At 33.6% G+C, this 27,380-nt stretch overlaps 1 protein-coding gene and 1 pseudogene across 1 annotated transcript; one reads left to right on the top strand and one right to left on the bottom strand.

Moving 5' to 3' along the window:
* LOC143245551 (sodium/calcium exchanger 3-like) overlaps positions 1 to 4,237 on the bottom strand; it is a 58,463-nt pseudogene extending 54,226 nt beyond the window's left edge.
* Positions 4,238 to 19,303: 15,066 nt separating this feature from the next.
* hoip (NHP2-like protein 1 hoip) lies at positions 19,304 to 26,341 on the top strand. The gene is made up of 5 exons (XM_076489178.1): positions 19,304 to 19,471; positions 20,051 to 20,168; positions 23,932 to 24,035; positions 25,196 to 25,229; positions 26,046 to 26,341. Exons 1-5 carry the CDS (start codon positions 19,469 to 19,471, stop codon positions 26,168 to 26,170), a joined length of 384 nt encoding a protein of 127 aa, XP_076345293.1. The 5' UTR covers positions 19,304 to 19,468; the 3' UTR covers positions 26,171 to 26,341.
* The last annotated feature ends 1,039 nt before the right edge of the window (positions 26,342 to 27,380 follow it).

Raw genomic sequence — 27,380 nt, 5'->3', positions numbered from 1 at the left:
TGTTCCTTTCCCTATTCTTCACACACCTACATTAATGTTCCCTATTCTTCACACACCTACATTAATGTTTTCTATTCTTCACACACACTACATTAATGTTTTCTATTCTTCACACACCTACATTAATGTTCCCTATTCTTCATACATCTACATTAATGTTCCCTATTCTTCATACACCTACATTAATGTTCCTTATTCTTCACACACCTACATTAATGTTCCCTATTTTTCACACACCTACATTAATGTTTTCTCTTTTTCACACACCTACATTAATGTTCCTTATTTTTCACACACCTACATTAATGTTCCCTATTCTTCATACACCTACATTAATGTTCCCTATTCTTCACACACACTACATTAATGTTCCTTATTCTTCACACACCTACATTAATGTTCCCTATTCTTCACACACCTACATTAATGTTTTCTATTCTTCATGTTTTTACATTAATGTTTCCCTATTCTTCATACATCTACATTAATGTTCCCTTATTCTTCATACACCTACATTAATGTTTTCTTTTTCTTCACACACCTACATTAATGTTCCTTCACACACCTACATTATTTTTCACACACCTACATTAATGTTCCATATTCTTCACACACACTACATTAATGTTCCCTATTCTTCATACATCTACATACATTAATGTTTTTCACACACCTACATTATTCTTTCTTCACACACCTACATTAATGTTTTCTTTTTTTCACACACCTACATTAATGTTCCTTTATTTTTCACACACACACCTACATTAATGTTCCTATTCTTCACACACCTACATTAATGTTCCCTTATTCTTCATACACCTACATTAATGTTTTCTATTCTTCACACACCTACATTAATGTTTTCTATTCTTCACACACCTACATTAATGTTTTCTATTCTTCATACATCTACATTAATGTTCCTATTCTTCATACACCTACATTAATGTTCCCTATTCTTCATACATCTACATTAATGTTCCCTATTCTTCACACACCTACATTAATGTTTTCTATTCTTCACACACCTACATTAATGTTCCCTATTCTTCATACACCTACATTAATGTTCCTTATTCTTCACACACCTACATTAATGTTTCCTATTTTTCATACACCTACATTAATGTTCCCTATTCTTCACACACCTACATTAATGTTTTCTATTCTTCACACACCTACATTAATGTTCCATATTCTTCACACACCTACATTAATGTTTTCTATTCTTCACACACCTACATTAATGTTTTCTATTTTTCACACACCTACATTAATGTTTTCTATTTTCATCATACATACATTAATGTTCCTTATTCTTCATACACATAATGTTAATGTTCCCTTTTCTTCATACATCTACATTAATGTTCCTTATTCTTCATACACCTACATTAATGTTCCTTATTCTTCATACATCTACATTAATGTTCCCTATTTTTCACACACCTACATTAATGTTTTCTATTCTTCACACACCTACTTTAATGTTCTCTATTTTTCACACACCTACTTTAATGTTCCATATTTTTCACACACCTACATTAATGTTCCCTATTCTTCATTCACCTACATTAATGTTCCCTTTTCTTCACACACTTACATTTATGTTCCCTATTCTTCATACATCTACATTAATGTTTTCTATTCTTCCCACACCTACATTAATGTTTTCTATTCTTCACACACCTACATTAATGTTTTCTATTCTTCATACATCTACATTAATGTTTTCTCTTCTACATACAACTATATTAATATTCCTTCTTCTTCACACACGTACATTAATGTTCCCTATTTTTGATACACCTATATTAATGTTCCTTATTCTTCACACACCAACATTAATGTTCCCTATTCTTCATACATCTACATTAATGTTCCCTTTTCTTCACACACCTACTTTAATGTTTTCTATTCTTCACACACCTACTTTAATGTTCTCTATTTTTCACACACCTACTTTAATGTTCCATATACTTCACACACCTACATTAATGTTCCCTATTCTTCATACACCTACATTAATGTTTTCTATTCTTCACACACCTACATTAATGTTTTCTGTTCTTCACACACCTACATTAATGTTTTCTATTTTTCACACACCTACATTAATGTCCTTATTTTTCACACACCTTCATTAATGTTCCCTATTCTTCATACATCTACATTAATGTTCCCTATTCTTCATACACCTACATTAATATTCCTTATTTTTCACACACCTACATTAATGTTCCCTATTCTTCATACATCTACATTAATGTTTCCTATTCTTCACACACCTACATTAATGTTTTCTGTTCTTCACACACCTACATTAATGTTCCCTATTTTTCATACATCTACATTAATGTTCCCTATTATCTCACACCTAATTTGATGTTCCCTATTTTTCACACACCTATATTAATGTTCCCTATTCTTCATACAACTACATTAATGTTTTCTATTCTTCACACACCTACTTTAATGTTCCCTATTTTTCACACACCTACTTTAATGTTTCCTATTCTTCATACACCTACATTAATGTTTTCTATTCTTCACACACATACATTAATGTTTTCTATTCTTCATACATCTACATTAATGTTCCTTATTCTTCATACAACTATATTAATGTTCCTTATTCTTCACACACGTACATTAATGTTCCCTATTTTTGATACACCTATATTAATATTTTCTCTTCTTCATACACCTACATTAATGTTCCTTATTCTTCACGCAACCACATTAATGTTTCCTTTTTTTCATACACCTGCATTAATGTTCATTATTCTTCACACACCTACATTAATGTTCCTTATTCTTCACACACCTACATTAATGTTTTTTGTTCCTCACACACCTATATTAATGTTTTCTATTCTTCACACACCTACATTAATATTTTCTATTCTTCACACACCTACATTAATGTTCCCTATTCTTCATAAATCTACATTAATGTTCCCTGTTCTTCATACACCTAGATTAATGTTTTCTATTCTTCACACACCTACTTTAATGTTCCATATTTTTCACACACCTTGTTTAATGTTCCATATGCTTCACACACGTACATTAATGTTCCCTATTCTTCATACACCTACATTAATGTTTTCTATTCTTCACACACCTAAATTAAAGTTTTCTATTCTTCACACACTTACATTAATGCTCCTTATTCTTCACACACCTACATTAATATTCCCTGTTCTTCATACATCTACATTAATGTTTTCTATTCTTCACACACCTACATTTATGTTTTCTATTCTTCACACACCTACATTAATGTTTTCTATTCTTCATACATCCACATTAATGTTCCCTATTCTTCATACACCTACATTAATGTTCCCTATTCTTCATACATCTACATTAATGTTTTCTATTTTTCACACACCTACTTTAATGTTCCCTATTTTTCACACACCTAAATTTGAAGGAAAATCTGTGTATCACAGTAAGTTTGTGTTTTTTTCTTGAAAAAAAAATAACAAACCAAAAGCAATTAATTACATTATATTAAGTTCTATTACAGAACATTTCATCTTAGAAAGTTTTATTATTTAGAAGTAAGAAAAGAGCAGAACCCGTATAGTTTAGAAACGAATATACATATTCGTAAAGCCAGTCTAAATAACACAAAATTGAATTTTTAAAACAATTTTTGACAGTTTTGTTAGAAATGTACTTTTTTGAACTTTTGTTTCGTAAAATTGTGTATTCGTGTTCCTTTGTTGTTGTTGGTTTTTTTGGGTTTTTTTTGCTTTAAAAGACTGTGGCGCTGTAAATAAAAATGGCCAAATAAAATAGGTTAGTTTTTAATCTTTATGTTTCGAGTCTGAGGTGAGTTAATTAATGACAAACGGAACCAACAAAGAAACGTGGGATCTCTCACATTAACTCACCCGTTTCCTATGATCTGTGTTACGGAAAGCAGAATTTCAGGAGCTCTTGACCCTAATGCCATCAAGGTCAAGTTTGCTACGGTGGCGTTCCAAATTCGCACTCCCATCACCTGCGGCTGAGTTTCGAATGACATCTTTGTTGCACTGGTGATCTTCTCGATGGCACACATAAAAACGTCAGCGATAATGGCCACTCCGAAAAAGAAGTAGATTTGTCCCAAAACATAAATTATGACGCGCGTTTTTCGTGCCCACGTGTCTTCGTTGAAAATTGGTAACAGTAGCCCAACGTTGCAGTACGTGAAGTTGTCTGACATTTCGTGTGTCATTCTGTCTTTTAATCTTGAGATTCGATTCGGATGGTAGATTCAGTTTAACTTCCTTAAGTGAAAGAACAAGACGCAACTATTATCTTACCCTAATAACATTATAAACATATCTATTATCTAACCATAATAACATTATAAACATAACTACAGGGTGGCCCGTAAGTCCCTATCCATCCATATATCTAATGTATCCACTGTATCTGTGTGCTGTCCCTCATTCTCGCTGCATAATATTATGCGACGCCATGTTCTGTGAGACATTTTCCTTAACATAGCAGGGGTTATTGTTCCAAATGCCGCGGTAACAGCTGCCTTCAACTCATTATTAGTATTATAACGTTGTTTATAATAACATAGGATGGGTAGGGACTTACGGGCCTCCCTGTATTATCTTAGCCTAATAACATTATAAACATATTTATTCTCTAACCCTAATATCATTATAAACGCAACTATTGTCTAACCCTAATAGTATTATTTTGTCAAGGGCAGAGTTAACCACGTCTGTAATTACGTGTCTTTAAGTGTGGTCCGCGCCATATCTGTAACTTCTTGTCTTTGAAAACATTTCTGACCAGGCCATATAAAGATCAAGAAAGTTGGTCAAACGGGAAATTATAACATCAAAAAAGACGCTTGAGAAAAGATTGGGTGAAAAAACAATAATAGTAAATATTTCTTTGAATACATGAAAGGTAATTAAAATGTAAAAATGGGGTTAGGATCTTTGAGGGGTGATAAGGAAAGGCTAGCATCTGATGTTCATAAGATAGCTGGGATGATAAGGAAAGGCTAGCATCTGATGTTCATAAGATAGCTGGGATGATAAGGAAAGCCTAGCATCTGATGTTCATAAGATAGCTGGAATGATAAGGAAAGGCTAGCATCTGATGTTCATAAGATAGCTGGGTTATTAAATTTTGCTTTGTTCAGTTTTTTATTAATCAAGAGTCAAGCAGTATTCCTCAACTTAAACAGTTCCTAGGTGGAAACAAGATTGAACAAGACAACTGTATTAATTCTGAGGTTATTAATTAAAAACTGTGAAATTTAAGGAACAATAAGATTTCTGAGTGCAAGTGGTATTTCTCCAAGGATACGAAGGAGGTTGAGAACCAGATATGTAGGCCCCTCCTACAGTGTTTGTTTAGTCTCAGAGGATTTTTAAATGAGGTGATAAAAATTGTCCCAGTAATTATATATCTATTCATCAGTTATGGGAAAAGGGTTTAAAAGACTGTTAAAAGATTCGTTGCAAAATTATTTCACAAAGTTAGAGAATTGTATTGGATAGTCAACATAGTTTCACTGAGGGAATATCTTGCCTTACAAATATTTTGACATTCTTTGAAAAGCTTACTACTTATGCAAATTGTGATAAGGATGTAAATTTGATGTATCTGGATTTTCAGAAAGTATTTGACAAGTTTGTAAAAATTATCTCTATAGATGTGGGGTATAAGTTAACAAACTGGATAAAAGAGTGGCTGTATGGAAGAAAACAAGGTTTTTTTACAAATGGAATTCAGTCACAAGTGTGGTATTTCAAGGCTCAGTCTTAGGACCTTTGCTCTTTTTTCTTAACTAATGGCATCGATGAAGGAATACTCAATAAATTATTTAAATTTGCAGATGATATAAAGTCTTGGGTGTTGGTAGTTGTAAAGGTTCGTAGCTGCGAAGATGATCCTGCTGATATATAAAAGGATTTAGATCATTTAGTGAGTTTGGAAAATAAATGGCACATGAGTTTTAATTATAATAAATACAAGATCATACGTGTGAGTTATCATAATTTGAATTATAAGCATAATTTGGATTGAAATAACCTTAACAGTGTTATGAAAGAAAGGGATCTTGGTGTAATGATTGATTAGTCTCTAAAGCCATCCAAGCAGAATGGTGTTGCTAGTGGTAGAGCAAATACGATTTTAGGTTACAGTTACAACAGAAAGTGTTCGTACCCCTGCGTTCCGAGTGGTTTTTTGCTAATAACTTAAAAAGTATCACGAGTAGGCTAATAGAAGTAGAATATATCATAATATTATCCTAACACAAAATTTTTTTATGTAAATTAAACGACAAATAAACTGTTTATAAACAAATAACCAAAAATAGGAGGAACAGAAAGTGTTCATACAATTAAGAACGTATAAAAAAACTGATATTCCCGTACAAAAATTGTTTAGTTTGGCGAATAAACTACATTATACCATTCCAGAACTAGACACTGGGTTCATAATTATTGGAATTTAGCCAACAATAAATGTACTTCTGGCAATTTAGCGCCGTCTCCGACATTATCTGCTTGGTCATCATGGCGAACAGGAAACAACTGTCCAGTGAATAAAAACCGAATTATTGTAAAATACAAGTCTCGTGTATCTCTTTCCGTTATCGCTACACAACTTAATGTATCGAAATCTACTGTTCAAAGCATAATTGCCAAGTTTAAGCTTACAGGATCAACTGCTAACCTCTCTCATCCCGAACGCCCTCCCAAAATTCCAGAGAGAACCAAGAGGAAGGTTCTCAGAGCAGTTAGTAGGAACCCTCGTTTAACACGTAATGACATACAGAAACTGGTAAAGGAAACTGGGGTTGAAGTAAGCACCTCTACAGTTACGAACATGTTACGCTCTTCTAGGTTCAAAGCATGCAGTCCTCGTAGAACTCCATATTTAAAGCCTGTTCATTTAAAAGCACGATTGAGGTATGCAAGAAAGCATTTAGATAAACACTTTACCTATTGGAAGAGTATTCTTTGGTCAGACGAGACTAAAAATCAAGCTTTTCTGCCACAATGATGCTCGCAATATTTCCCGTAAGAAGGGGAAACGAAATCTTCCAATGAACACCGTCCCTACAGTTGAACGTGGAGGTAGCTCGATCCTGCTATGAGGTTCCTTCAGCTCTGCTGGTGTGGGCAGCCTTCACCGCGTCAACGGAATCATGGAAAAAGAAGAGTACGTTGATATATTAGACACTTGTATCAAAAATGATGCTCGGAATTTGCTGCTTGGGCGTCGTTGGATCTTCCAGCACGACAATGACCCTAAGCACACATTGAAATATGTGCAATCCTAGTTGCAGAGAAACCATATAAGCATTCTGGAGTGCCCATCGCAGTCACCCGATCTCAACCCAATTGAAAACGTTTGGCATAAGTTGAAGACCAGGGTTCATTAGCGTCATCCGAAAAACTTGCAAGAGTTGGAGGCCTTCTGTAAAGAAGAATGGAAGAAAATACCAGTCTAGTACTGTCAAACGATCATGGAGGGCTATGAGGAGAGATTGCGCCAAGGAATTCACCTGAAAAGCTACACAACTGACTATTAAAGTAGACGCACGAACACTTTCTGCCCCTCCTATGTTTGGTTATTTGTTTATAAACAGTTTATTTTTCGTTCAATTTACATAAAAATTTATATAGATGTGTGTTAGTATAATATTTATAATATATTACACTTTCATTTTCCTCATCATGATACTTTTTAAGTTATGATAAAAAAACTACTCACGACGCGGGGTACCGACACTTTCTGTCGTAACTGTATATCTACAGAAATATTGAATATAAGTCTAAAGTAATTATAATTTTATTGTACAGGTCACTGGTCAGGCCACATTTGGAATATTGTGTCCAGTCTTGGGCTCTTTACTTTAAGAAGGCCATTAAATTATTGGAAAGGTTTCAGAGAAGGGTTACTAGAATGTTACCTGGGATGGAAGAGTTGATATATGAGGAGAGGTTGAAATCTTTTTTCATACTTAATGGTGAGGCTAGGGGACACACATACATTTTTGGCAGGATAGGAGTCATTACAGCTAGGATTAATAGTCACGTAAGCGTTTGTTGACCAGTTTTTCCTGCCAGAAAGCAATGTGAGACTGAAGAGGACGCAGGAATATGTGGAAATTAGTTTCTCTGACATCAGGCAGCTTGTTCCGTCTACTAAGACAGTTCTATGTTTTCTAACAGGGTGGTTGGCCTTTGGGTGTTATGAAGGAAGTAGATTTAAGTGAACGTAAAAGAAAGCTTGATAAATATATGAATTATAAGAGCTGGGTTTAAGGTATTTTATTTAACGGTTTTAGCTTGATTGGACAGCCAAGATGAACTAATAGGCGTGTATATGAAGGGGTTCTAATAGCAAAGCCACATCAGGCTATCCCCTGAGTCTACCGGGGAAAGGACTAATAGGTACCAAAATATAATGTTATTTTAACCACGTGTCTTTAAGAACAGACATGACCATGATTATACCTAGAGGTCTTTAAAGACAGTTCCGATCATGCCTATAATTAGGCGTCTTTAAGGACAGTCCTAACCATGCCTATAACCACATGTCTTTAAAGGCAGTCCTGACAATGCCTATAACCACGTGCCTTTAAAGACTGCCCTAACTATGCCTGTAACAACATGTCTATAAAAGCAGTTCTTGTATAAACCATTATCTTCTAGATTGTGTTAAGTTATAAAACGAATTCCGTATCTGTCCTAATGGGTTTATTTAACAAGGATCTGATAGACGCCTGGCACGTGAATATCTAGAAACCTATGTACTTTGTGTTGCGTAAATACAATAGCACAAAAAAAAATCAAAAAGAGAATTTGCAAGGTTTGAAATAGATAAAGTTAAGCCTTCCACGTGAACGCTCGTGGCGCTTTTAAAGGTCAAATGTTCATTAAATGCTGACAATTGGTTCCACAGTTTAAAACACTTCTGCATGTATTTGTTTTAATTTGCATAATTTTGGTTATACTGTTTAATTACTAAATATTAATATAGTAAGAAGAAAATGTGATATCACTTGCTGATACGGTTCGACAAGCTAATCAGAATTTTATGTTCAACCAGTAGGAGAAATACAAACATAATTAGCCAAAACGTCATTTAAGAAAAGCTAACCTCTGACCTTTTAAAGACTTATCTCACTAATGTTTGAACACCTAGCATTTTTTTATAATATCAGTGTGTGTTTGACATTAAGCATAAAGCTACGACATTAAGCATAAAGCTATACAATGGGCTGTTGGTGCTCTATCAACTACTGGTTTCTAGTGGGGTGAGTCCGCAGACATACCGCTGTGCCAGTGGAGGGCTTATAATAAGCGAGTGTTTATTGCTGGTTGTTTCATAGAAAGCCAGTGGGGAGAAAAAAATTGTGGTTTATTTTTCAAAATATTATCTCCAAGTCAGACTAAATAAGTATAGTAGAATCTGGAAAATGTCGTCTAAAGATAAATCCGAATTAATGCACCTTGTTTAAAGATGTTTGTTGTAATTCCATGTAAATATTGTTTGTTTTTTTAAGCGAACAGCTGCCCTACTCACAATGAGAATCAAACCTCAAATGTAGCTTCACAAACTCTCAAGCTTAACGCACCACGTAAATAGGTATATTTAATAGAATATAAACTTTTTAAACCAGATTTGTATAATTGCTGGTTACCCTTCATAACTAATTGTTTGGTGAAATTAAAACTTGAGGTTCGTACGGTAATTATGAAAAATTATAACATTCTTTAAAAATAAACAATATCACATGATACTATAGTCTTATTAAAGAAAGTCAAACACATAGCACTATAGTCTGATTAAAGAAAGTCTAGAACACGACACTATAGTCTTATTAAAGAAAGTCTAGAACACGACACCATAGCTTTATTAAAGAAATCTAGAACACGACACCATAGCTTTATTAAAGAAATCTAGAACACGACACTATAGTATTATTAAAAATGACTAGAATACGACATTATAGTCTTATTGAAGCATGTCTAGAACACGACACTATAGTCTTATTAAGAATGACTAGAACACGACATTATAGTCTTATCAGAGAAAGTCTAACACACGACACTATAGTCTTATTAAAGAAAGTCTAGAACACGACACTATAGTATTATTAAGAATGACTAGAACACGACATTATAGTCTTATCAGAGAAAGTCTAGAACACGACACTATAGTATTATTAAGAATGACTAGAACACGACACAATAGTCTTCTTAAAGAAATTTTAGAATGCGACACTATAATATTATTAAAGAAAGTCTAAAACAGACACTATAGCCTTATAAAAGAAAGTCTAGAACACGACACTTTAGTCTTATTAAAGAAAGTCTAGAACACGACACTATAGTCTTATTAAAGAAATCTAGAACACGACACTATAGTATTATTAAGAATGACTAGAACACGATATTATAGTCTTATCAGAGAAAGTCTAACACACGACACTATAGTCTTATTGAAGAAATTTTAGAATGCGACACTATAGTATTATTAAAGAAAGTTTAGAACACGACAGTGTAGTCTTATAAAAGAAAGTCTAGAACACGACACTATAGTCTTATTGAAGAAAGTCAAGAACACGATACTATAGTCTTCTTAAAGAAAGTCTAGAAAACGCCACTACAGTCTGATTAAAGAAAGTCTAGAACACGACACTATAGTCTTATTGAAGAATGTCTAGAACACGACACTATAGTCTTATTAAGAATGACTAGAACACGACATTATAGTCTTATCAGAGAAAGTCTAACACACGACACTATAGTCTTATTGAAGAAAGTCTAGAACACGACACTATAATCTTCTTAAAGAAATTTTAGAATGCGACACTATAGTATTATTAAAGAAAGTCTAAAACACGACACTATAGCCTTATAAAAGAAAGTCTAGAACACGATACTATAGTCTTGTTAAAGAAAGTCTAGAGCACGACACTATAGTCTTATTAAAGAAAGTTTAGAACACGACACTGTAGTCTTATAAAAGAAAGTCTATAACACGACACTATAGTCTTATTGAAGAATGTCTAGAACACGACACTATAGCCTTACAAAAGAAAGTCTAGGAAACGACACTATAGTCTTATTAAAGAAAGTTTAGAACACGACACTATAGTCTTATAAAAGAAATTCTAGAAAACGACACCATAGCTTTATTAAAGAAATCTAGAACACGACACCATAGCTTTATTAAAGAAATCTAGAACACGACACTATAGTCTTATTAAGAATGACTAGAAAACGACATTATAGTCTTATCAGAAAAAGTCTAACATACGACACTATAGTCTTATTAAAGAAAGTCTAGAACACGACACTATAGTATTATTAAGAATGACTAGAACACGACATTATAGTCTTATCAGAGAAAGTCTAACACACGACACTATAGTCTTATTGAAGAAAGTCTAGAACACGACACAATAGTCTTCTTAAAGAAATTTTAGAATGCGACACTATTATATTATTAAAGAAAGTCTAAAACAGACACTATAGCCTTATAAAAGAAAGTCTAGAACACGACACTATAGTATTATTAAAGAAAGTCTAGAACACGACACTATAGTCTTATTAAAGAAAGTCTAGAACACGACACCATAGCTTTATTAAAGAAATCTAGAACACAACACTATAGTATTATTAAGAATGACTAGAACACGATATTATAGTCTTATCAGAGAAAGTCTAACACACGACACTATAGTCTTATTGAAGAAAGTCTAGAACACGACACTATAGTCTTCTTAAAGAAATTTTATAATGCGACACTATAGTATTATTAAAGAAAGTCTAAAACACGACACTATATATAGCCTTATAAAAGAAAGTGTAGAACACGACACTATAGTCTTATTGAAGAAAGTCTAGAACACGACACTATAGTCTTCTTAAAGAAAGTCTAGAAAACGCCACTACAGTCTGATTAAAGAAAGTCTAGAACACGACACTATAGTCTTATTGAAGAATGTCTAGAACACGACACCATAGTCTTATTAAGAATGACTAGAACACGACATTATAGTCTTATCAGAGAAAGTCTAACACACGACACTATAGTCTTATTGAAGAAAGTCTAGAACACGACACTATAATCTTCTTAAAGAAATTTTAGAATGCGACACTATAGTATTATTAAAGAAAGTCTAAAACACGACACTATAGCCTTATAAAAGAAAGTCTAGAACACGATACTATGGTCTTGTTAAAGAAAGTCTAGAACACGACACTATAGTCTTATTAAAGAAAGTTTAGAACACGACACTGTAGTCTTATAAAAGAAAGTATATAACACGACACTATAGTCTTATTGAAAAAAGTCTAGAACACGACACTATAGTCTTCTTAAAGAAATTCTAAAATACGACACTATAGCCTTATAAAAGAAAGTCTAGAAAACGACACTACAGTCTGATTAAAGAAAGTCTAGAACACGACACTATAGCCTTACAAAAGAAAGTCTAGGAAACGACACTACAGTCTTATTAAAGAAAGTTTAGAACACGACACTATAGTCTTATAAAAGAAAGTCTAGAATACGACACTATAGCCTTATAAAAGAAATTCTAGAAAACGACACTATAGTCTTATTAAAGAAAGTCTAGAACACGACACTATAGTCTTATTAAAGAAAGTCTAGAACACTGCACTATATTCTGATTAAAAAGTATAGAACATGACACTATAGTATTATTAAAGAAAGTCTAGCACACGACACTATAGTCTTATTAAAGAAAGTCTAGCACACGACACTTTAGTCTTATTAAAGAAAGTCTAGAACATGACACTATAGTTTTTTCTAAAGAAAGCCAAGGACACAACACTATAACCTTTACTAAAGAAAGCCTAGTACAGGAGAATGTAGAGTTTAGAACATGGTAAGTTGCTGTCTTTTACCAAGAATAAGAAGATTTTAATTTAAGTCGACGTTTTACCAACTTGTTTATAAAATAATTTCAAAAACTTTAAAAAATCTAATTTCTTTAAATGTACCTCAGAATTAATATATTGTACAGAATTTTGGATTTGTTCCTTAAAGTTGGACAATTTTTAATTTTTTTAAAATTTATTTCGTAAAAACCTACATGAGGACTAGTTACGCCAGCCATCCCTAATTTAGTAGTAAAAGACTAGAGAAAAGGCAGTTAGTCATCAAAACCCATCTCCAACTCTTTAGCTGATCTTTTACTAACGAATAGTGGGTTTCACCTTCACTTTGTAACGCCCCAACGGCTGAAATGATGAGCATGTTTGGTGGTAAAGTGTGGGTGGGTGGACTTCTATTAATTCTTCTTTTGTTTTACTCTTTGTTGAGGTAGAACGTCACAATACTTCTCCTTCCTGTTAGAAACTGGATTTCGATACCCGTGGTAGGCAGAGCATAAATAACCCATTATGTAGCTTTGTGCTTAACTACAAACAAACAACAACAAAACACTTCGCGTTGCAGTTACTTGAGATTTCTCATGGATAACATCCAACTTGCTGTCTGATAGCTGGAATAATATTTGTTTGTCATATTCATTCTGTTTTTATGGCTAACCTACTAAGACTATTTGCTTCTGTCCCTCATTTTGAAATACTGCTCACGGAGAAGCCACTAGTTAACAGCCGTTTGTCATTCGCCATCCGTTTTAAGTGATTGAGTGTCACTCTTATAACGCATCCACAGCTTTAACTTGTGGGGTGATATTTTGTAGTATGGCAAGAATTCGAAAGTGGAGTCGTCATAAAAACCAGAGCTGTACCTGTGCCTTTACTGGATGGCACGGACACCTGTATGAGAGCATCAGAAGCTAGATATGAAGAGCTATGTAACACACTCGCTCTATCTCCGATGCATATGTCACTCTTCAGCTATCCAGATTTTCCCAAAATCAGAAACAGACGAACGACCAAAATAGCGATTATTCACATTATCAGCATTTTCACTCGCAAAACAAATAAACTCAGAGTTTCCAATTGTAATATGTTCTTTGGTTTTGAAATAGTTGTAAAAGTGGTATTATAAAGTAAACTAGAGGAAAGATATTATAATGAAAGCTGATATTCCATTCAAACACCAAACGTTTGATAGACAAAGTGAGGAATACAGAGATTTTATTATCCATGTAAAGTCGAAACGACTTAGCCCGCTATGTGGTCATTAGTCACATCGAGGGATATGTCCGATTCCATTCCTGCCCGACATGGCCAAGTGATAAGGCACTCGAGTCGTAATCCATGTCACACCAAAGATGCTCGCCCTTTCAGCCGTGGAGGCATTATAATGTTCGGTCAATCCCACTATTTGTTGGTAAAAGAGTACCCCAAGAGTCGGCGGTGGGTGATGATGACTAGCTGCTTTCCCTCTAGTCTTACACTGCTAAATTAAGGACGGCTAGCACAGATAGCCCTCCTGTAGCTTTGCGCGAAATTCAAAATAAACAAACAAAATCGTTCACCTGTATTTTATTTTAAGCATGCCAAGCAAATGCGCGTTGTGTGGGCTGTGGGGAGAATCACCACATTACACAGTGTACAAAACAGAACCCCAAACCCAAATGCTGCAATTGTGGGGAAGAACACACTGCAAATTATAAAGGTTGTCAGAAATATAAATCAATTAAAACACACTTATACGAAATTAAAAATCCCAACATGAACAAGCCGCCACCTCCACGAACAATTAAGGAACCCACTCCAGCACCACAAAGTACAACTACACAGACAAACACATACGCTGCAGTGGTTAAAAATTCATCATCCCGACAGGAAAAACCATTACCAAGTGAAGAGGAAATACCAAAACCACCACAAAATACACAACCAACAACAATTGAAACAACACTGACATCTGCCATAACTTCCACTTTCTCGGAAATAATGGCAGAATATACAAATCCCACAAACACCAACAGTCTCACAGACATAATTGTTAAAATCATATTGAAAAACATACACAAGTTCTTGCCGCAAATTTTAACCTCCATCATAAACTCTACTAAACATGGATAACTTCACAGTTTTACACATCAATATCCAGGGTGCTCTTGCTTCCAAGAAACATGAGATTGAAGATACAACAAACTACATAAAACCTGATGTAATTATAATTAGTGAAACTCTTCTATATAACTACCATAGATTTAAATTAAACGGCTACTCTACTATTAGACATGACAGGAAGGATAATAGAGATCCAAACAGAGGTCTTTTATTATTGTATAAGACTGAACTTATAGTTCAGGAACTTACTATCCCTTCCAGTAATGAATCTATAGTTATTAATGTAAAAACGCAAAATCAGACAGACGTTACTGTGGCGAGCATCTACTGCTCGCCTAGTACAGTGTTAGATGTAAATCTATTGAATATATTGTATAATAGCAACTGTAATCTTATTATTATCGGCGACCTAAACAGTAAACATATAGCATTCAACTGTCGTTGTTCAAACGCAAATGGCAACTTACTTTATCAATTTCTGGACGAATCAAACATGACTTTATTAAACGATGCAACACCGACACATATCTCGTACGCACACGGCACCAGTGAAATACTGGACCTATGCCTGTGTTCGTCAAATATGAGTCGCAAATTCGTAAATTTTCATGTTGGTCACGATATAGATAGTGACCACCTCCCAGTTTGGTGTATCTTCAATCTCACCCCCCACTTAAATAAAATCATAGTGAGAGACCAACTGAACTACAAAAGCTAATTGGCCAGTTTTCCAAACTATATTAAATGAAACCTTACCTCCAGAAGTACTACATATTGCCGCGGACGCATCAGATATAGATGCATACTGTCATATCATCTCTGAGTGTCTAAAACATGCAGCCAACAGTTCGATACCGAAACAAAAACACTTCACAACAACTCATTTATGGCAACCACATAAAGATATAATACACTTAATTAAAAACAGACGTATACTCCGCAGACAGTACATTCAAAATCGCAACCCCACACTTAAAACTCAGATAAACACAATAAGGAATAAAATACGAAACTTAATCAGACAACAGAAACAAGAAAACTGGGACACCTTCTGTTCCGATCTAAATCATAAAACTGATCCTAAACAATTCTGGACACATTTGAAAAGATTTACAAACACAGGAACAACAAACACAGTATATCCACCACTGGAACTGGATGAAGAAACAGCATACACTAACACAGAAAAAGCCGAGATATTTAAAAACACCTAGAAAACACGTTCAAAACACATCATGAACCAGACATGAACAGATACTTTTATAATACAGTCACAAACTATATTGATCAAAACAGAAGCATTTTACACCTAAATTTCCAGTCAACACTATTACACACCAAGAAAAAACAAAAGACTGGAGCACTCATCAACTGGTAAAACATATCACTGTAACAGAAGTCGTAACTGCTATTAACAACACAAAAAACAAAGCCCCTGGAGAAGATGGTATTCAAGCTATCCTCCTAAAACAAGGCACTCAGAGATTATATGAACACCTAACAGCGTTATTTAATCTCTCACTATCAGCTGGATATATCCCCGTTTCTTGGAAGGAAGCAATAATATTAATGTTCCAGAAAGAAGGAAAGCCAGCGAATAAACCAAACAACTACCGCCCGATTAGCTTAACCAGTTGTATTGGCAAAGTATTAGAGAGGATAATTAGTAATCGTCTGTCAGTTTACTTAGAAGAAAATTCAAAATTACCAGAAATTCAAAACGGATTTCGAAAAACCGCCAAACTACAGACCACCTGATTCGACTTACAGAATCAATTACCGACAGCTTCAACAAAAAGAATGCACTGTAGCTTGCTTTCTCGACATTGAAAAAGCATTTGACACAGTGTGGCATAACGGCTTACGACATAGATTGCTTGAAATGGCATTACCCCAGGAAACTATTCGCTGGCTGTCCAACTTCCTGGATAACAGAATGTGTAAAGTAAATGTAAATGGGGCCCACTCAGGGTCCTTTTCACCCGAAGCAGGAGTCCCGCAGGGAGGGGTTGTTAGCCCTATATTATTTATCATGTACGTAAGTAATATGCCTCTGTCGGACCTAAATTTAGGTTATGCATCACAGTTCGCTGACGATGTAGCAGTCTGGAAAAGTGCCCCCACTCCGTCAATAGCAGCAACGAACCTACAACCAGTCCTAAATAACATCGAAGAATACTGCCAGAAATACAGAATCAAAATTAATATTCCAAAAACCCAAGTCATAGTATTCAGCAGACTGAATAAGCTGAAAAAAGATCCACCAAAACTCTATATGAATGGATCACTTTTACTGACTGCTACTTCTGCTAAATTTCTAGGTCTAACCTATGACTCAAAATTAACGTGGCTACCACATATTAAAAATGTACTGATACGAATCTGTACAAGAGCAAACTATGCAAGAAGTCTTTCAGGTAAAATCCAAGGAACATCACCAGACAACATACTTAAAATCTACAAAACGTACATTAGACCAACAATAGAATATGCATCACCTGCCTGGATTAACATAGCACCCACACATGTACAGAAACTTCAACGTATACAAAATTCTGTACTAACTTCAGCATACAAAGTACCACGTAGCACCTCAACCACATTCATGCACAAGTATGCAAACATAGATACAATAGCTGAAAGACTCTTGCATAATTCTCTAAAATATTTCAATAAGAATTGGCATAAAAATGACTTAATGTGTGATCTCGACAGATATCACGTACATGATGTAAATGGTCCTAAATACCTCTCCCCTTTTAACATATATTTAAGAAATGTAACACAAGCTGGCCACTATGCACTAGACATTTAGTCCTTGTTTCTTTTTATTTTTTATAATTATTACTTTCTTTTTTAATCAGTATTATTATTATTATTTTTATTATTATTATTTTTCTTCTCTGTTTGAATTATTATTCAAGTATTGAATAATAATAATTATTATTACTTTCTTTTCTGTGTGAGTGTTTGTGTTACTACAAGTAGTAGTAGCATTCTCTCAATCGAGAAAAAGGAGAAAAATACAAAAATATATATATATATATATGAAAATACAAAAAAAAATTAAATGAAAAAAAACAAAAAAACTTCTTGTTCGTCCATGCATGGACTGAGCCCTGAAATGGACCTGAGTATGATGTTATACTTTTACTCTGGCCCAAAGCTTTAAAAAAAACAACAAAAAAAAACCCTAAAGACAGACGCTAAAATCGTTCGGGAGGGAGGAAGAGGTCAAATGTACCTGACCCTCCTGGGTATTTAACAACATCAATACCCAAATACCCACACAGTCAAACTTGGAACCTGTATTTTAGAAAGTAAAAAATTCTGTGGCATAAATATAGTAGACTAAAAAAAGTAAATAACTGAAGATTATTTATGACGATACGAAGGCGATAAAATAAAATGGTTAATATAAACTGTTAAATATATGATCGATCATCTTCTATGTTTTAATACCATATACCATACTGCTTTAGTCTCCCGGTGGACCAGCGATAAGTTTGTGGACTTACAATACTAAAACTCGAGAATTGATTCCCTACGGTCAACAGAGCATATATAGCCCACTGTGTAAATTTTCGATAAAACTACAGCAACAGCACGTAACTTAAGAAGAAACTGCTTTTAAAAATGTTTAAATAGTAAACAAAATTTAAAACGTTTAGTTGTTTGATTTCGTTAATTTCTTTTCGCGCAAAGTTGCATAATAATAGGCTATCGGTGTTGTGTTTACGGTTTGGTTTGAATTTCACACAAAGCTACACGAGGGCTATCTGCGCTAGCCGTCTCTAATTTAGCAGTGTAAAACTAGAGGGAAGGCAGCTAGTTTTCACCACCCACTCTTTTACCAACGAATAGTGGGATTAAACGTAACTTTAATACGTCCCCACGACTTAAAGGCCGAGCATGTTTGGTGTGATGTGTTTACGGCGGGGCATTGGACTCTATATTTTAAAGCTGTAAGTCTATAAACTTACCGCTGATCTGCCAGGAGTTATTTTTTATTTAAACACATGCATCACATTCCTACGCCTATATAATAAAAACATGGCTTTAATGTACAATTATTATTTGCAGTTTTGTTACAGTTTGTCGTTTAATGAAAGCACGTAAATTTAATTACAATTTTCGATTTCTATGTTTATTCTCTCTCCCTATTCTAACAAATTACAGAAACAATTAAATAAATTAATTCAAATGATTTGAACAGGACATTATATTTGGGGCATTTTTTATGTTTTTTCACTTTTTTTTTCAAATTAAATACAAACGATTGCTGTATTTTTGAACAGAGCGTTGGGTGGTTTGGTGCACTCAATCCTTATATATAACACGTGTTTTCAATTATAAAGAAACTTATTATCCTCAGTGAAGCGATATTTCGCTGAGAGGAAGTTTGATACCATATTACAAAGATTAGAAAAGAACCTTTTAAAAAAATGGTAAGTTTGTTTTGATTTTCCAAATTTTAGTGAAACAGTTAATGGGAATATTGTTAAGCCTAGCAATATAACGCGCAGCAATCGTTAACATTAACAACACGAGATAATTAGGCCTTTGTCGTTGCAATAACGAACGACACTACGACACGTTTTATTAGAAAGATTTCAATAAAATACTTTACAAAATATTGATTAGGTTGTGTGATCGTATAAAATTAGTGGATAATAGGTGAAAAGGATTGCAAATTAATTTAGTGGTTCTATTTATAGAATTTTATATTGTAGAAAGAAGGTTAATGGTGCCCTGTTATCTCTGTTACAATTGCTACAGTCTAGTGTTTCGTTTTCATTATTATTACAAATAAGATTTGTTGAATGGTTTACGTAATGATGCGATTTGCACTTTTAACTTGAAAGCTGTTTAGGTTTTAATGGTTAAGAATATGATTGGAAAAGATTATTTTTCGGGGGGGGGGCTTTCTTATTAAAAACATTTAAATGTGCTTTAAATCATTTCATATCCTACAGGAATTACAATGTTATACAAAGTATTTGTATATTTAATGTTATTTTTTGAAGTCTGAAGAAGTTAACCCTAAAGCCTACCCTCTTGCTGACGCAACTTTGACGACCAAGATTCTGAATATCGTTCAGCAGGCGTCTAACTATAAGCAGCTGAAGAAAGGAGCCAATGAAGGTAAAGGTAGCAGCTTTCATTATATTGTGAAAACGTATATTTTAGGTTGTTTCTCATTGTCACTAAGAAATGTGTTACTTTTATATATTATAAAAACATTTTCAGTTATCTTCTTAAAAAAAAAAGACCTATGCAAAAATGTTTTAACATTTGGTGTTTTTCTTCAGCACTGTATTATCATAAAACTCAACTAATTATCATTGACTGATATGTTTGAGAAATGTTTATTTCATTTGTATTGTTATAGTGTACTTTTGAAATACTTTAGTCAAGATTTAGCCTTTTTTGCTGCATAAACTAGAATACAAATTAAAAGAAAAGGCACTATTACAAAGCATGGAAGGTACTTCTTGTAACTGTTGTTAAAAGTACATGTGTATATACTTGATATGTTGTTATATTTTGATGCTGTGTAATGATGCGTTAGTCTTCAAAACTAAATACCGTAGTAAATTGTACGTTTGGAGTCTGTCAGATTATGGTAATCAACTTGTAAAGACTATGTAGTATAATGAACAATTTCTGAAATAACTTTTTTTCTAACATATTTATTTTTAAAGGCTGTTGTACAGTTGCAAATTACTTAATGTACATCTAACTGGTTATACTTTTAACTGTGTGGGTGTGAAGTGTTTTTACATAGGTCAGGCAAAAGTTTCCTCTGAATGCAATCCCCAGCCCCAACTTGTAGAAAATAATTCTTTTTTATAGATGTTAATTTTGAGTTTGATAAAGTTTTAATTACCTTTTTAAAATGTTCCATTTGTAGATATACTTGTAAAAAAAATGATTGGTTTCACAATGCTTTGTGTTTATAAACATGATGGACCTTTTGATAAAGTCCTTCCCCAAAAAAAGGAATGTGAAAGAACATCCATGGTGTGTGTGTTTTTGTGTATTTCAAGAATTTGGCTTACTGGTGTATGGTTTACAGCACTGTTGTTAAACTGGTGGGTTTCATCTAGCTTCTGACCCTTGGAAGAATACATCTTTAGAATTAAAAAAAAAAAAAAAATCGCTCATTTCACATTTTTAAAGACATAAAATAGAAGCTGTATGTTATTCACATCAGTTGTTATAATTGTAAAGTGATATCACATCCAAGTAGAAATTAGGATCTTAAATTAGTATATTATGGTCCATTTCACAAGTGGATTACTAAGTTTCCATCCATACTGATTTGAAGTTGAACAGACCTGGTTTAAAGCATCCTCTAAGTTAGATCCTGTGAATTTGTTTCAGTCTTGATAACCTATTACATGTATGACAGTTACAATGTTACAAACTTTTAATAGTGTTTCTCCAAACACTACTTGGATATCAAGCTGTCATCAACATATGGAGATTATTTACCAAAACATCTGTTGAAGGACTGAAAAAGTTAAGTAAAATAACTTGTATAAAATACAGTTATGAATTAGAGAACACTGATGCTAAAGACTTCAAGTTTTTTTATTGCTTTTAATTACTTAGACTCAAGAGCAATCAAAATAACAATATTAACAAAGTATACACAGGTGGGGGTCAAAGTACTCATGTCATGACATTATACATTGTGTCATTCACTATATGTGTTTTATTACAAGAATTATCAGCTGTTCACTTTATCCTACATTAATTCATGGTAGACCAGTTTAAGCATCAAACACAATACACGGAAATACTAAAAATAAAAAACTATAGATTTACATGTCGGACTTTTCAGGTATAAATTCAATATACAAATTTTATAATGGACCAAATATTCTTATCACGTTGCACTCTTGTATATCAAGAATCAAACTGACACTAAAGATCTGTTTTTATACAATACAGTTGTACAGTTTTGACAGAAAGTGTTCATACCCCTGTGTCGTGAGTAGTTTTTTTCCTCAACTTAAGTATCACTATTAGGATAATGAAAGTATAGTATATTATACAAACAAACATCTACATAAATATTTTATGTAAATTGAATGAAAAATAAACTGTTTATAAACAAATAACCAAACATAGGAGGGGCAGAAAGTGTTCGTGCATCTACTTTAATGGTTAGTTGTGTAGCCTTTCAAGTTAATTACCTACCGCAATCTCTCCTCGTAGCTCTCCATGATTGTTTGACAGTACTAGACTGGTATTTTCTTCCATTCTTCTTTACAGAAGGCCTCCAGCTCTTGCAGGTTTTTCGGATGATGCTGATGAACCCTGGTCTTCAACTCATGGCAAACGTTTTCAATTGGATTGAGATCGGGTGACTGCGATGGGCACTCCAGAATGCTTATATGGTTCTTCTGCAACCACGATTGCACATATTTCAATGTGTGCTTAGGGTCATTGTCATGCTGAAAGATCCAATGACGCCCAAGCTGCAAGTTCCAAGCACCATTCTTGATACAAGTGCCTAATATATCAACGTACTCTTCTTTTTTCATGGTTTCGTTGATGTGGAAAAGGCTGCCCACACCAGAAGAGCTGAAGGAACCTCATAGCATGATCGAGCCACCTCCATGTTTAACTGTAGGGTCTGTATTCATTGGAAGATTTAGTTCCCCCTACTTATTGAAAGTATTGCGAGCATCATTGTGGCAGAAAAGCTTGATTTTTAGTCACGTCTGACCAAAGAATACTCTTCCAATAGGTAAAGGGTTTATCTTAATGCTTTCTTGCTTGCCTCAATTGTGCTTCTGAATGAACAGGCTTTAAATATGGAGTTCTTCGAGGATAGCATGCTTTGAACCCAGAAGAGCGTAACATGTTTGTAATTGTAGAGGTGTTTACTTCAACCCCAGTTTCCCTTACCAGTTTCTGTATGTCGTTACGTGTTAAACGAGGGTTCCTACTAACTTCTCTGAGAACCTTCCTCTTGGTTCTCTCTGGAATTTTGGTGGGGTGTTCGGAATGAGAAAGGTTAGCAGTTGATCCTGTAAGCTTAAACTTGGCAATTATGCTTTGAACAGTAGATTTCAACACATTAAGTTGTGTAGCAATACTGGAAAGAGATGCACAAGACTTGTATTTTACAATAATTTGGTTTTTTAAATCACTGGACAGTTGTTTCCTGTTCGCCATGATGACCAAGCAGATAATGTCGGAGACGGCGCTAAATTGCCAGAAGTACATTTATTGTTGGCTAAATTCCAATAATTTTGAACCCAGTGTCTAGTTCTGGAATGGTATAATGTAGTTTATTCGCCAAACTAAACAATTTTTGTACGAGAATATCGGTTTTTCCACACATTCTGAACTGAACTAACACCTTCTGCCCCTCCTATGTTTGTCATTTAATTTACATAAAAATGTATGTAGATGTATGTTATGATAATATTTATAATACACTATACGTCTATTAGCCTAATCATGTTACTTTTTAAGTTATGAGCAAAAAACTACTGGGGACTCAGGGGTACGAACACTTTGTTGTAACTGTACGTGCAACTGAAATCATGCAACATTTCACATACAGTAACTTCAGAATTACGGTCAACAATCTTTATCAGATACGAGGTCAGCCCACTGGATTGACCCATGCACATTTGGTTAATGTAAGTATAGTTTGTTACAGGTTTCACTCTGAGGTTATTTTTCAGAATGGGCGAGACAGTTTGTTTGTTGGTGCCATCATTCTAATAATGTTGAGTTTTAGCATTAGAAGGTAACAGATTATCATGCAATTTATAGTCATGTTCTACATAATACTCTATTAATTAAAATAAATCTTTAAGACTTGAATTCTGTGGGTTTTGTTCAAACACCTCAATAATATTTCTCTGTCCATATTTTTCAGCCACCAAGACATTAAATCGAGGCTTAGCAGAGATCATTGTCATGGCTGCTGATGCTGAACCTCTTGAGATTTTACTTCATTTGCCATTGCTGTGTGAAGATAAGGTATGATTTGGATGTTATATACATCATGAAATTTTGATTTGGTTTGTTGCAATGGAAGACTGATTTACTGTTTAGGTAAATGTTGATTGTTAGTTTACTTCATCTAGTTCTGACCTGTTGTTGTAGCAGGTTGAGAAGCTTTTATAATTTGTTCATTTGGAAAATTTGTGAAAATAACTGGCCAAGTGATGTCTTCAACATTGCTCTGTCAGATGTTATCTCCTGTGTTTCTCTGTTGGGAAGAACTGGCCAAGTAACGTCTCTGTTGTTGTACTAGTGGAAAGAATTGTATGAGCAAAGGTAAATATGACACAATATAGTGCAGATGGAGATTGTCTCGTAATATAATTGGAAAGAATCCAGGCAATTGACTAACATTGTGTAGTAAACTGCCACTCGACATGGAGAATGTAAGTATGTATTGTATTGTAGTAGCAAGCCAAGTTCAGTCTCCTTTGGGCCTAGCTCATAAGACACAATATCTTAACATAAAATATATGAAAGTTCCTGAACCATGAAACTTTTAAATATGTAAGTAGGCCTAGAATGTCAAGTATCTATTGTTTGATCTTAAACGCTGAACTTGTATTGAAAATTAAGCTTGTGGATATGTATAAACGTAACATTTATGCAATATAGATCAAATTACAAGTGTTGAATCTATTACAGGAGGGGTGTTGTTTCACATTTCTAATTCATATTTTATTTCTTGTGGGCCTAAGCTGTGAAAAACATTCCAGAAATATTCCCAGAAATATAATTTGTAAAATCATTGCATGGTGGGCCCTCAATCATGTCAAACGTAGTGTCACACTATGTGTTTGACATAGTGCGAGTTAAAACAATTGAAGGAATCCTTACATTACTCAATATTGTATAGAGAAAGGTTGGTAACATTAGTACTTAATTTTGAAAGATGTAATTTTAAAGTGTTTACATTATTACTAAAACAAAATGGTAATAATGTAACCTGGAAATGAAATAGTAAGAATTTCCTATACCAGTTAGTGGCACATGTCATACATATCAATTGCACTTTAGTAAAACAACAAATCTTTGTCTAAATATAGACAAAATACAAATTAAGGGTATGGAATTTTTCTTGTATAAAAAGATTTGGGGTACAGCTTGAAATTGGTGTTTGTTTGTTTGTTTTCCAGAATGTCCCATACATTTTTGTGAAGTCCAAACATGGTGAGTGATATACGTTTTTTTAAAGTTCAATATTTTGATTTAAACAAATTAATAAAAGTGCTGACTAAATCTGTTATTTAATTTAACTTGTCAGTTTTCAGATATGGCCTCATTGAAGATATGGTGATTTGTTCCAATATCTTATTTTTATCTGTCCAACAAAGAATTTGTTAAATAGTCATCGCCAAAGTATATTTCATTTTCTAAGTTGGTTTTTGAGGAGAGGGTGGGGATTAAAACTCTGGTTTCATGTCATTTGCTTCTTTTTTGTTACAGTTGTAGTATTTTCATTAATGCAATAAACTTGAGGGTTATGAATGTGCTACAAGCTCGGCATCAAATTACATCAGTGCAAACAGTGATATCGGTCAAAATGTTTGTCTCTCATTTACGATGACTGCTTCCCATGCTATGATTGAAAAGTTGTGCAAGTGGGCAAAATTTAACATTCACTTTTAAAATAACGGTAGAACAGACATGAATAATGTTGCTTCCAAATGTTATTTCACCACCAGGATATTCTACACTAAACTGTTAGAAATAAATCACACTGTCATTCACATTTCAAAATGGGACATAAATTATACAAATATAAAGTTACCATATATTACTGTTGAGTGGTTCTTAGCATGACTAACATGTTCAACAATTACTGTTTTATGTTAGTGGTTTAAGTTGCTCTAAGTAAAACCAAGAATGTAACAGTTAACCTTCTTAAAATGTGAGAAGTATTTAAATTGATGGATTAACTTAAACTTGTACATCACAAGAGACTGGTAAGTTTGCTTGTTTGCAGTGATCATATTTTCTTTGTAGCATTGGGCCGAGCTTGTGGAGTATCTCGACCAGTTATAGCTTGTTCAGTGACTGTCAACGAAGGGTCTCAGCTGAAGCCGCAGATCCAGGTCTTACAACAAGAAATAGAAAAGCTGCTTGTATGAAACATCACTGACCAGTCATTTGAAACATTTTTGTTTTAGTGTCTCTCTTTCCTTTGTTGATATGATTAGGTTTTGTTTTTCATTTCAGAAGCTGAATGTTGTCTCATCACTTCATTGTGATCATTCCATTTGTAGAGAACGTTCTGCAGTAAATAAACATTTTAATGGATATTTTTACTGACACAAAAACAATTAAATTATACAAAAGGACACGAGTCATTTCTTCTGTGCAACACAAACTGTAGCAATGAACTTTATGGGTGTTTTTTTTAATGGATGTTAAATGCTTATCAACCACGTTCAGATTTGATTAGCTGAAATTATACAAGCTAATTAAACTTAAGTACTTTCTAACTTGAAATATTTAACATTTTGTGGTATCATCTCAAGTTGACGTATACATGTTATATCTTTCATAGTACTTTATGCACCTGTCATTAAAACAACAAGCAAGCTTTTCATAAAAGACGACACACACTTTACTTCACTATTATTGCAGTGATAAAGATACTTGCATCTTATGCTACATGTATCACTGTAAACCAATGTTTTCATGTTGTTGCAAGATACTGTTTAATATACCCCCTAGGGTAGTAACTTTTTGTATTATTTTTGTCGAATTTCCTATTTCATTCAGTAATGTTAAATTCCACCCAAACTAAGCTAATAATAAAAACAAAAGTTCTTCCCTTGTGTTTTGCTGTCAAATAGAAGCATGAAGAGGATGAAATTGGTTAACTAAATTTTTAAACAAGGGTTGGTTGTGCGACATAAATGTTAAACATGAAAATTATCAAATTACTATTTTATCATTACTGTCCAGTTTGATGTTAGGCTTAATTATCAGCAGTTATGGAACAATCTACAAATATTTAAAGTAATTATTCATTTTGTGTATTGATTTACTAATGAAACATTTATTTGGTAAACAGGAATTGTAACTATACTATACAATCCAAGATAATTGACTAGAGGATCATAGCAGTATTCTCAAATTATTTTAATCCAGTGCAAATGGGAAAATATATACTAGTTTTCTTAAGTGACCTGTTTGTTGAGAAATTATACACATCTCTACCTAATAACATGAAACAATATTTTTAATTGCTGATACACCTGTTTTATAGCATTAGTTTAAAATGTTCATCAGCTTGTAGTTTGTTTACTGTAGTGCAGAATGAAGTAAATAAATGTAACACATTTTACCAAA

This window comes from Tachypleus tridentatus, chromosome 2 (assembly GCF_004210375.1).
Source record: "Tachypleus tridentatus isolate NWPU-2018 chromosome 2, ASM421037v1, whole genome shotgun sequence".
NCBI lineage: Eukaryota > Metazoa > Arthropoda > Merostomata > Xiphosura > Limulidae > Tachypleus > Tachypleus tridentatus.
Note: the sequence above shows the minus strand (reverse complement) of the source record. Positions and strands in the feature narration are given on the sequence as shown.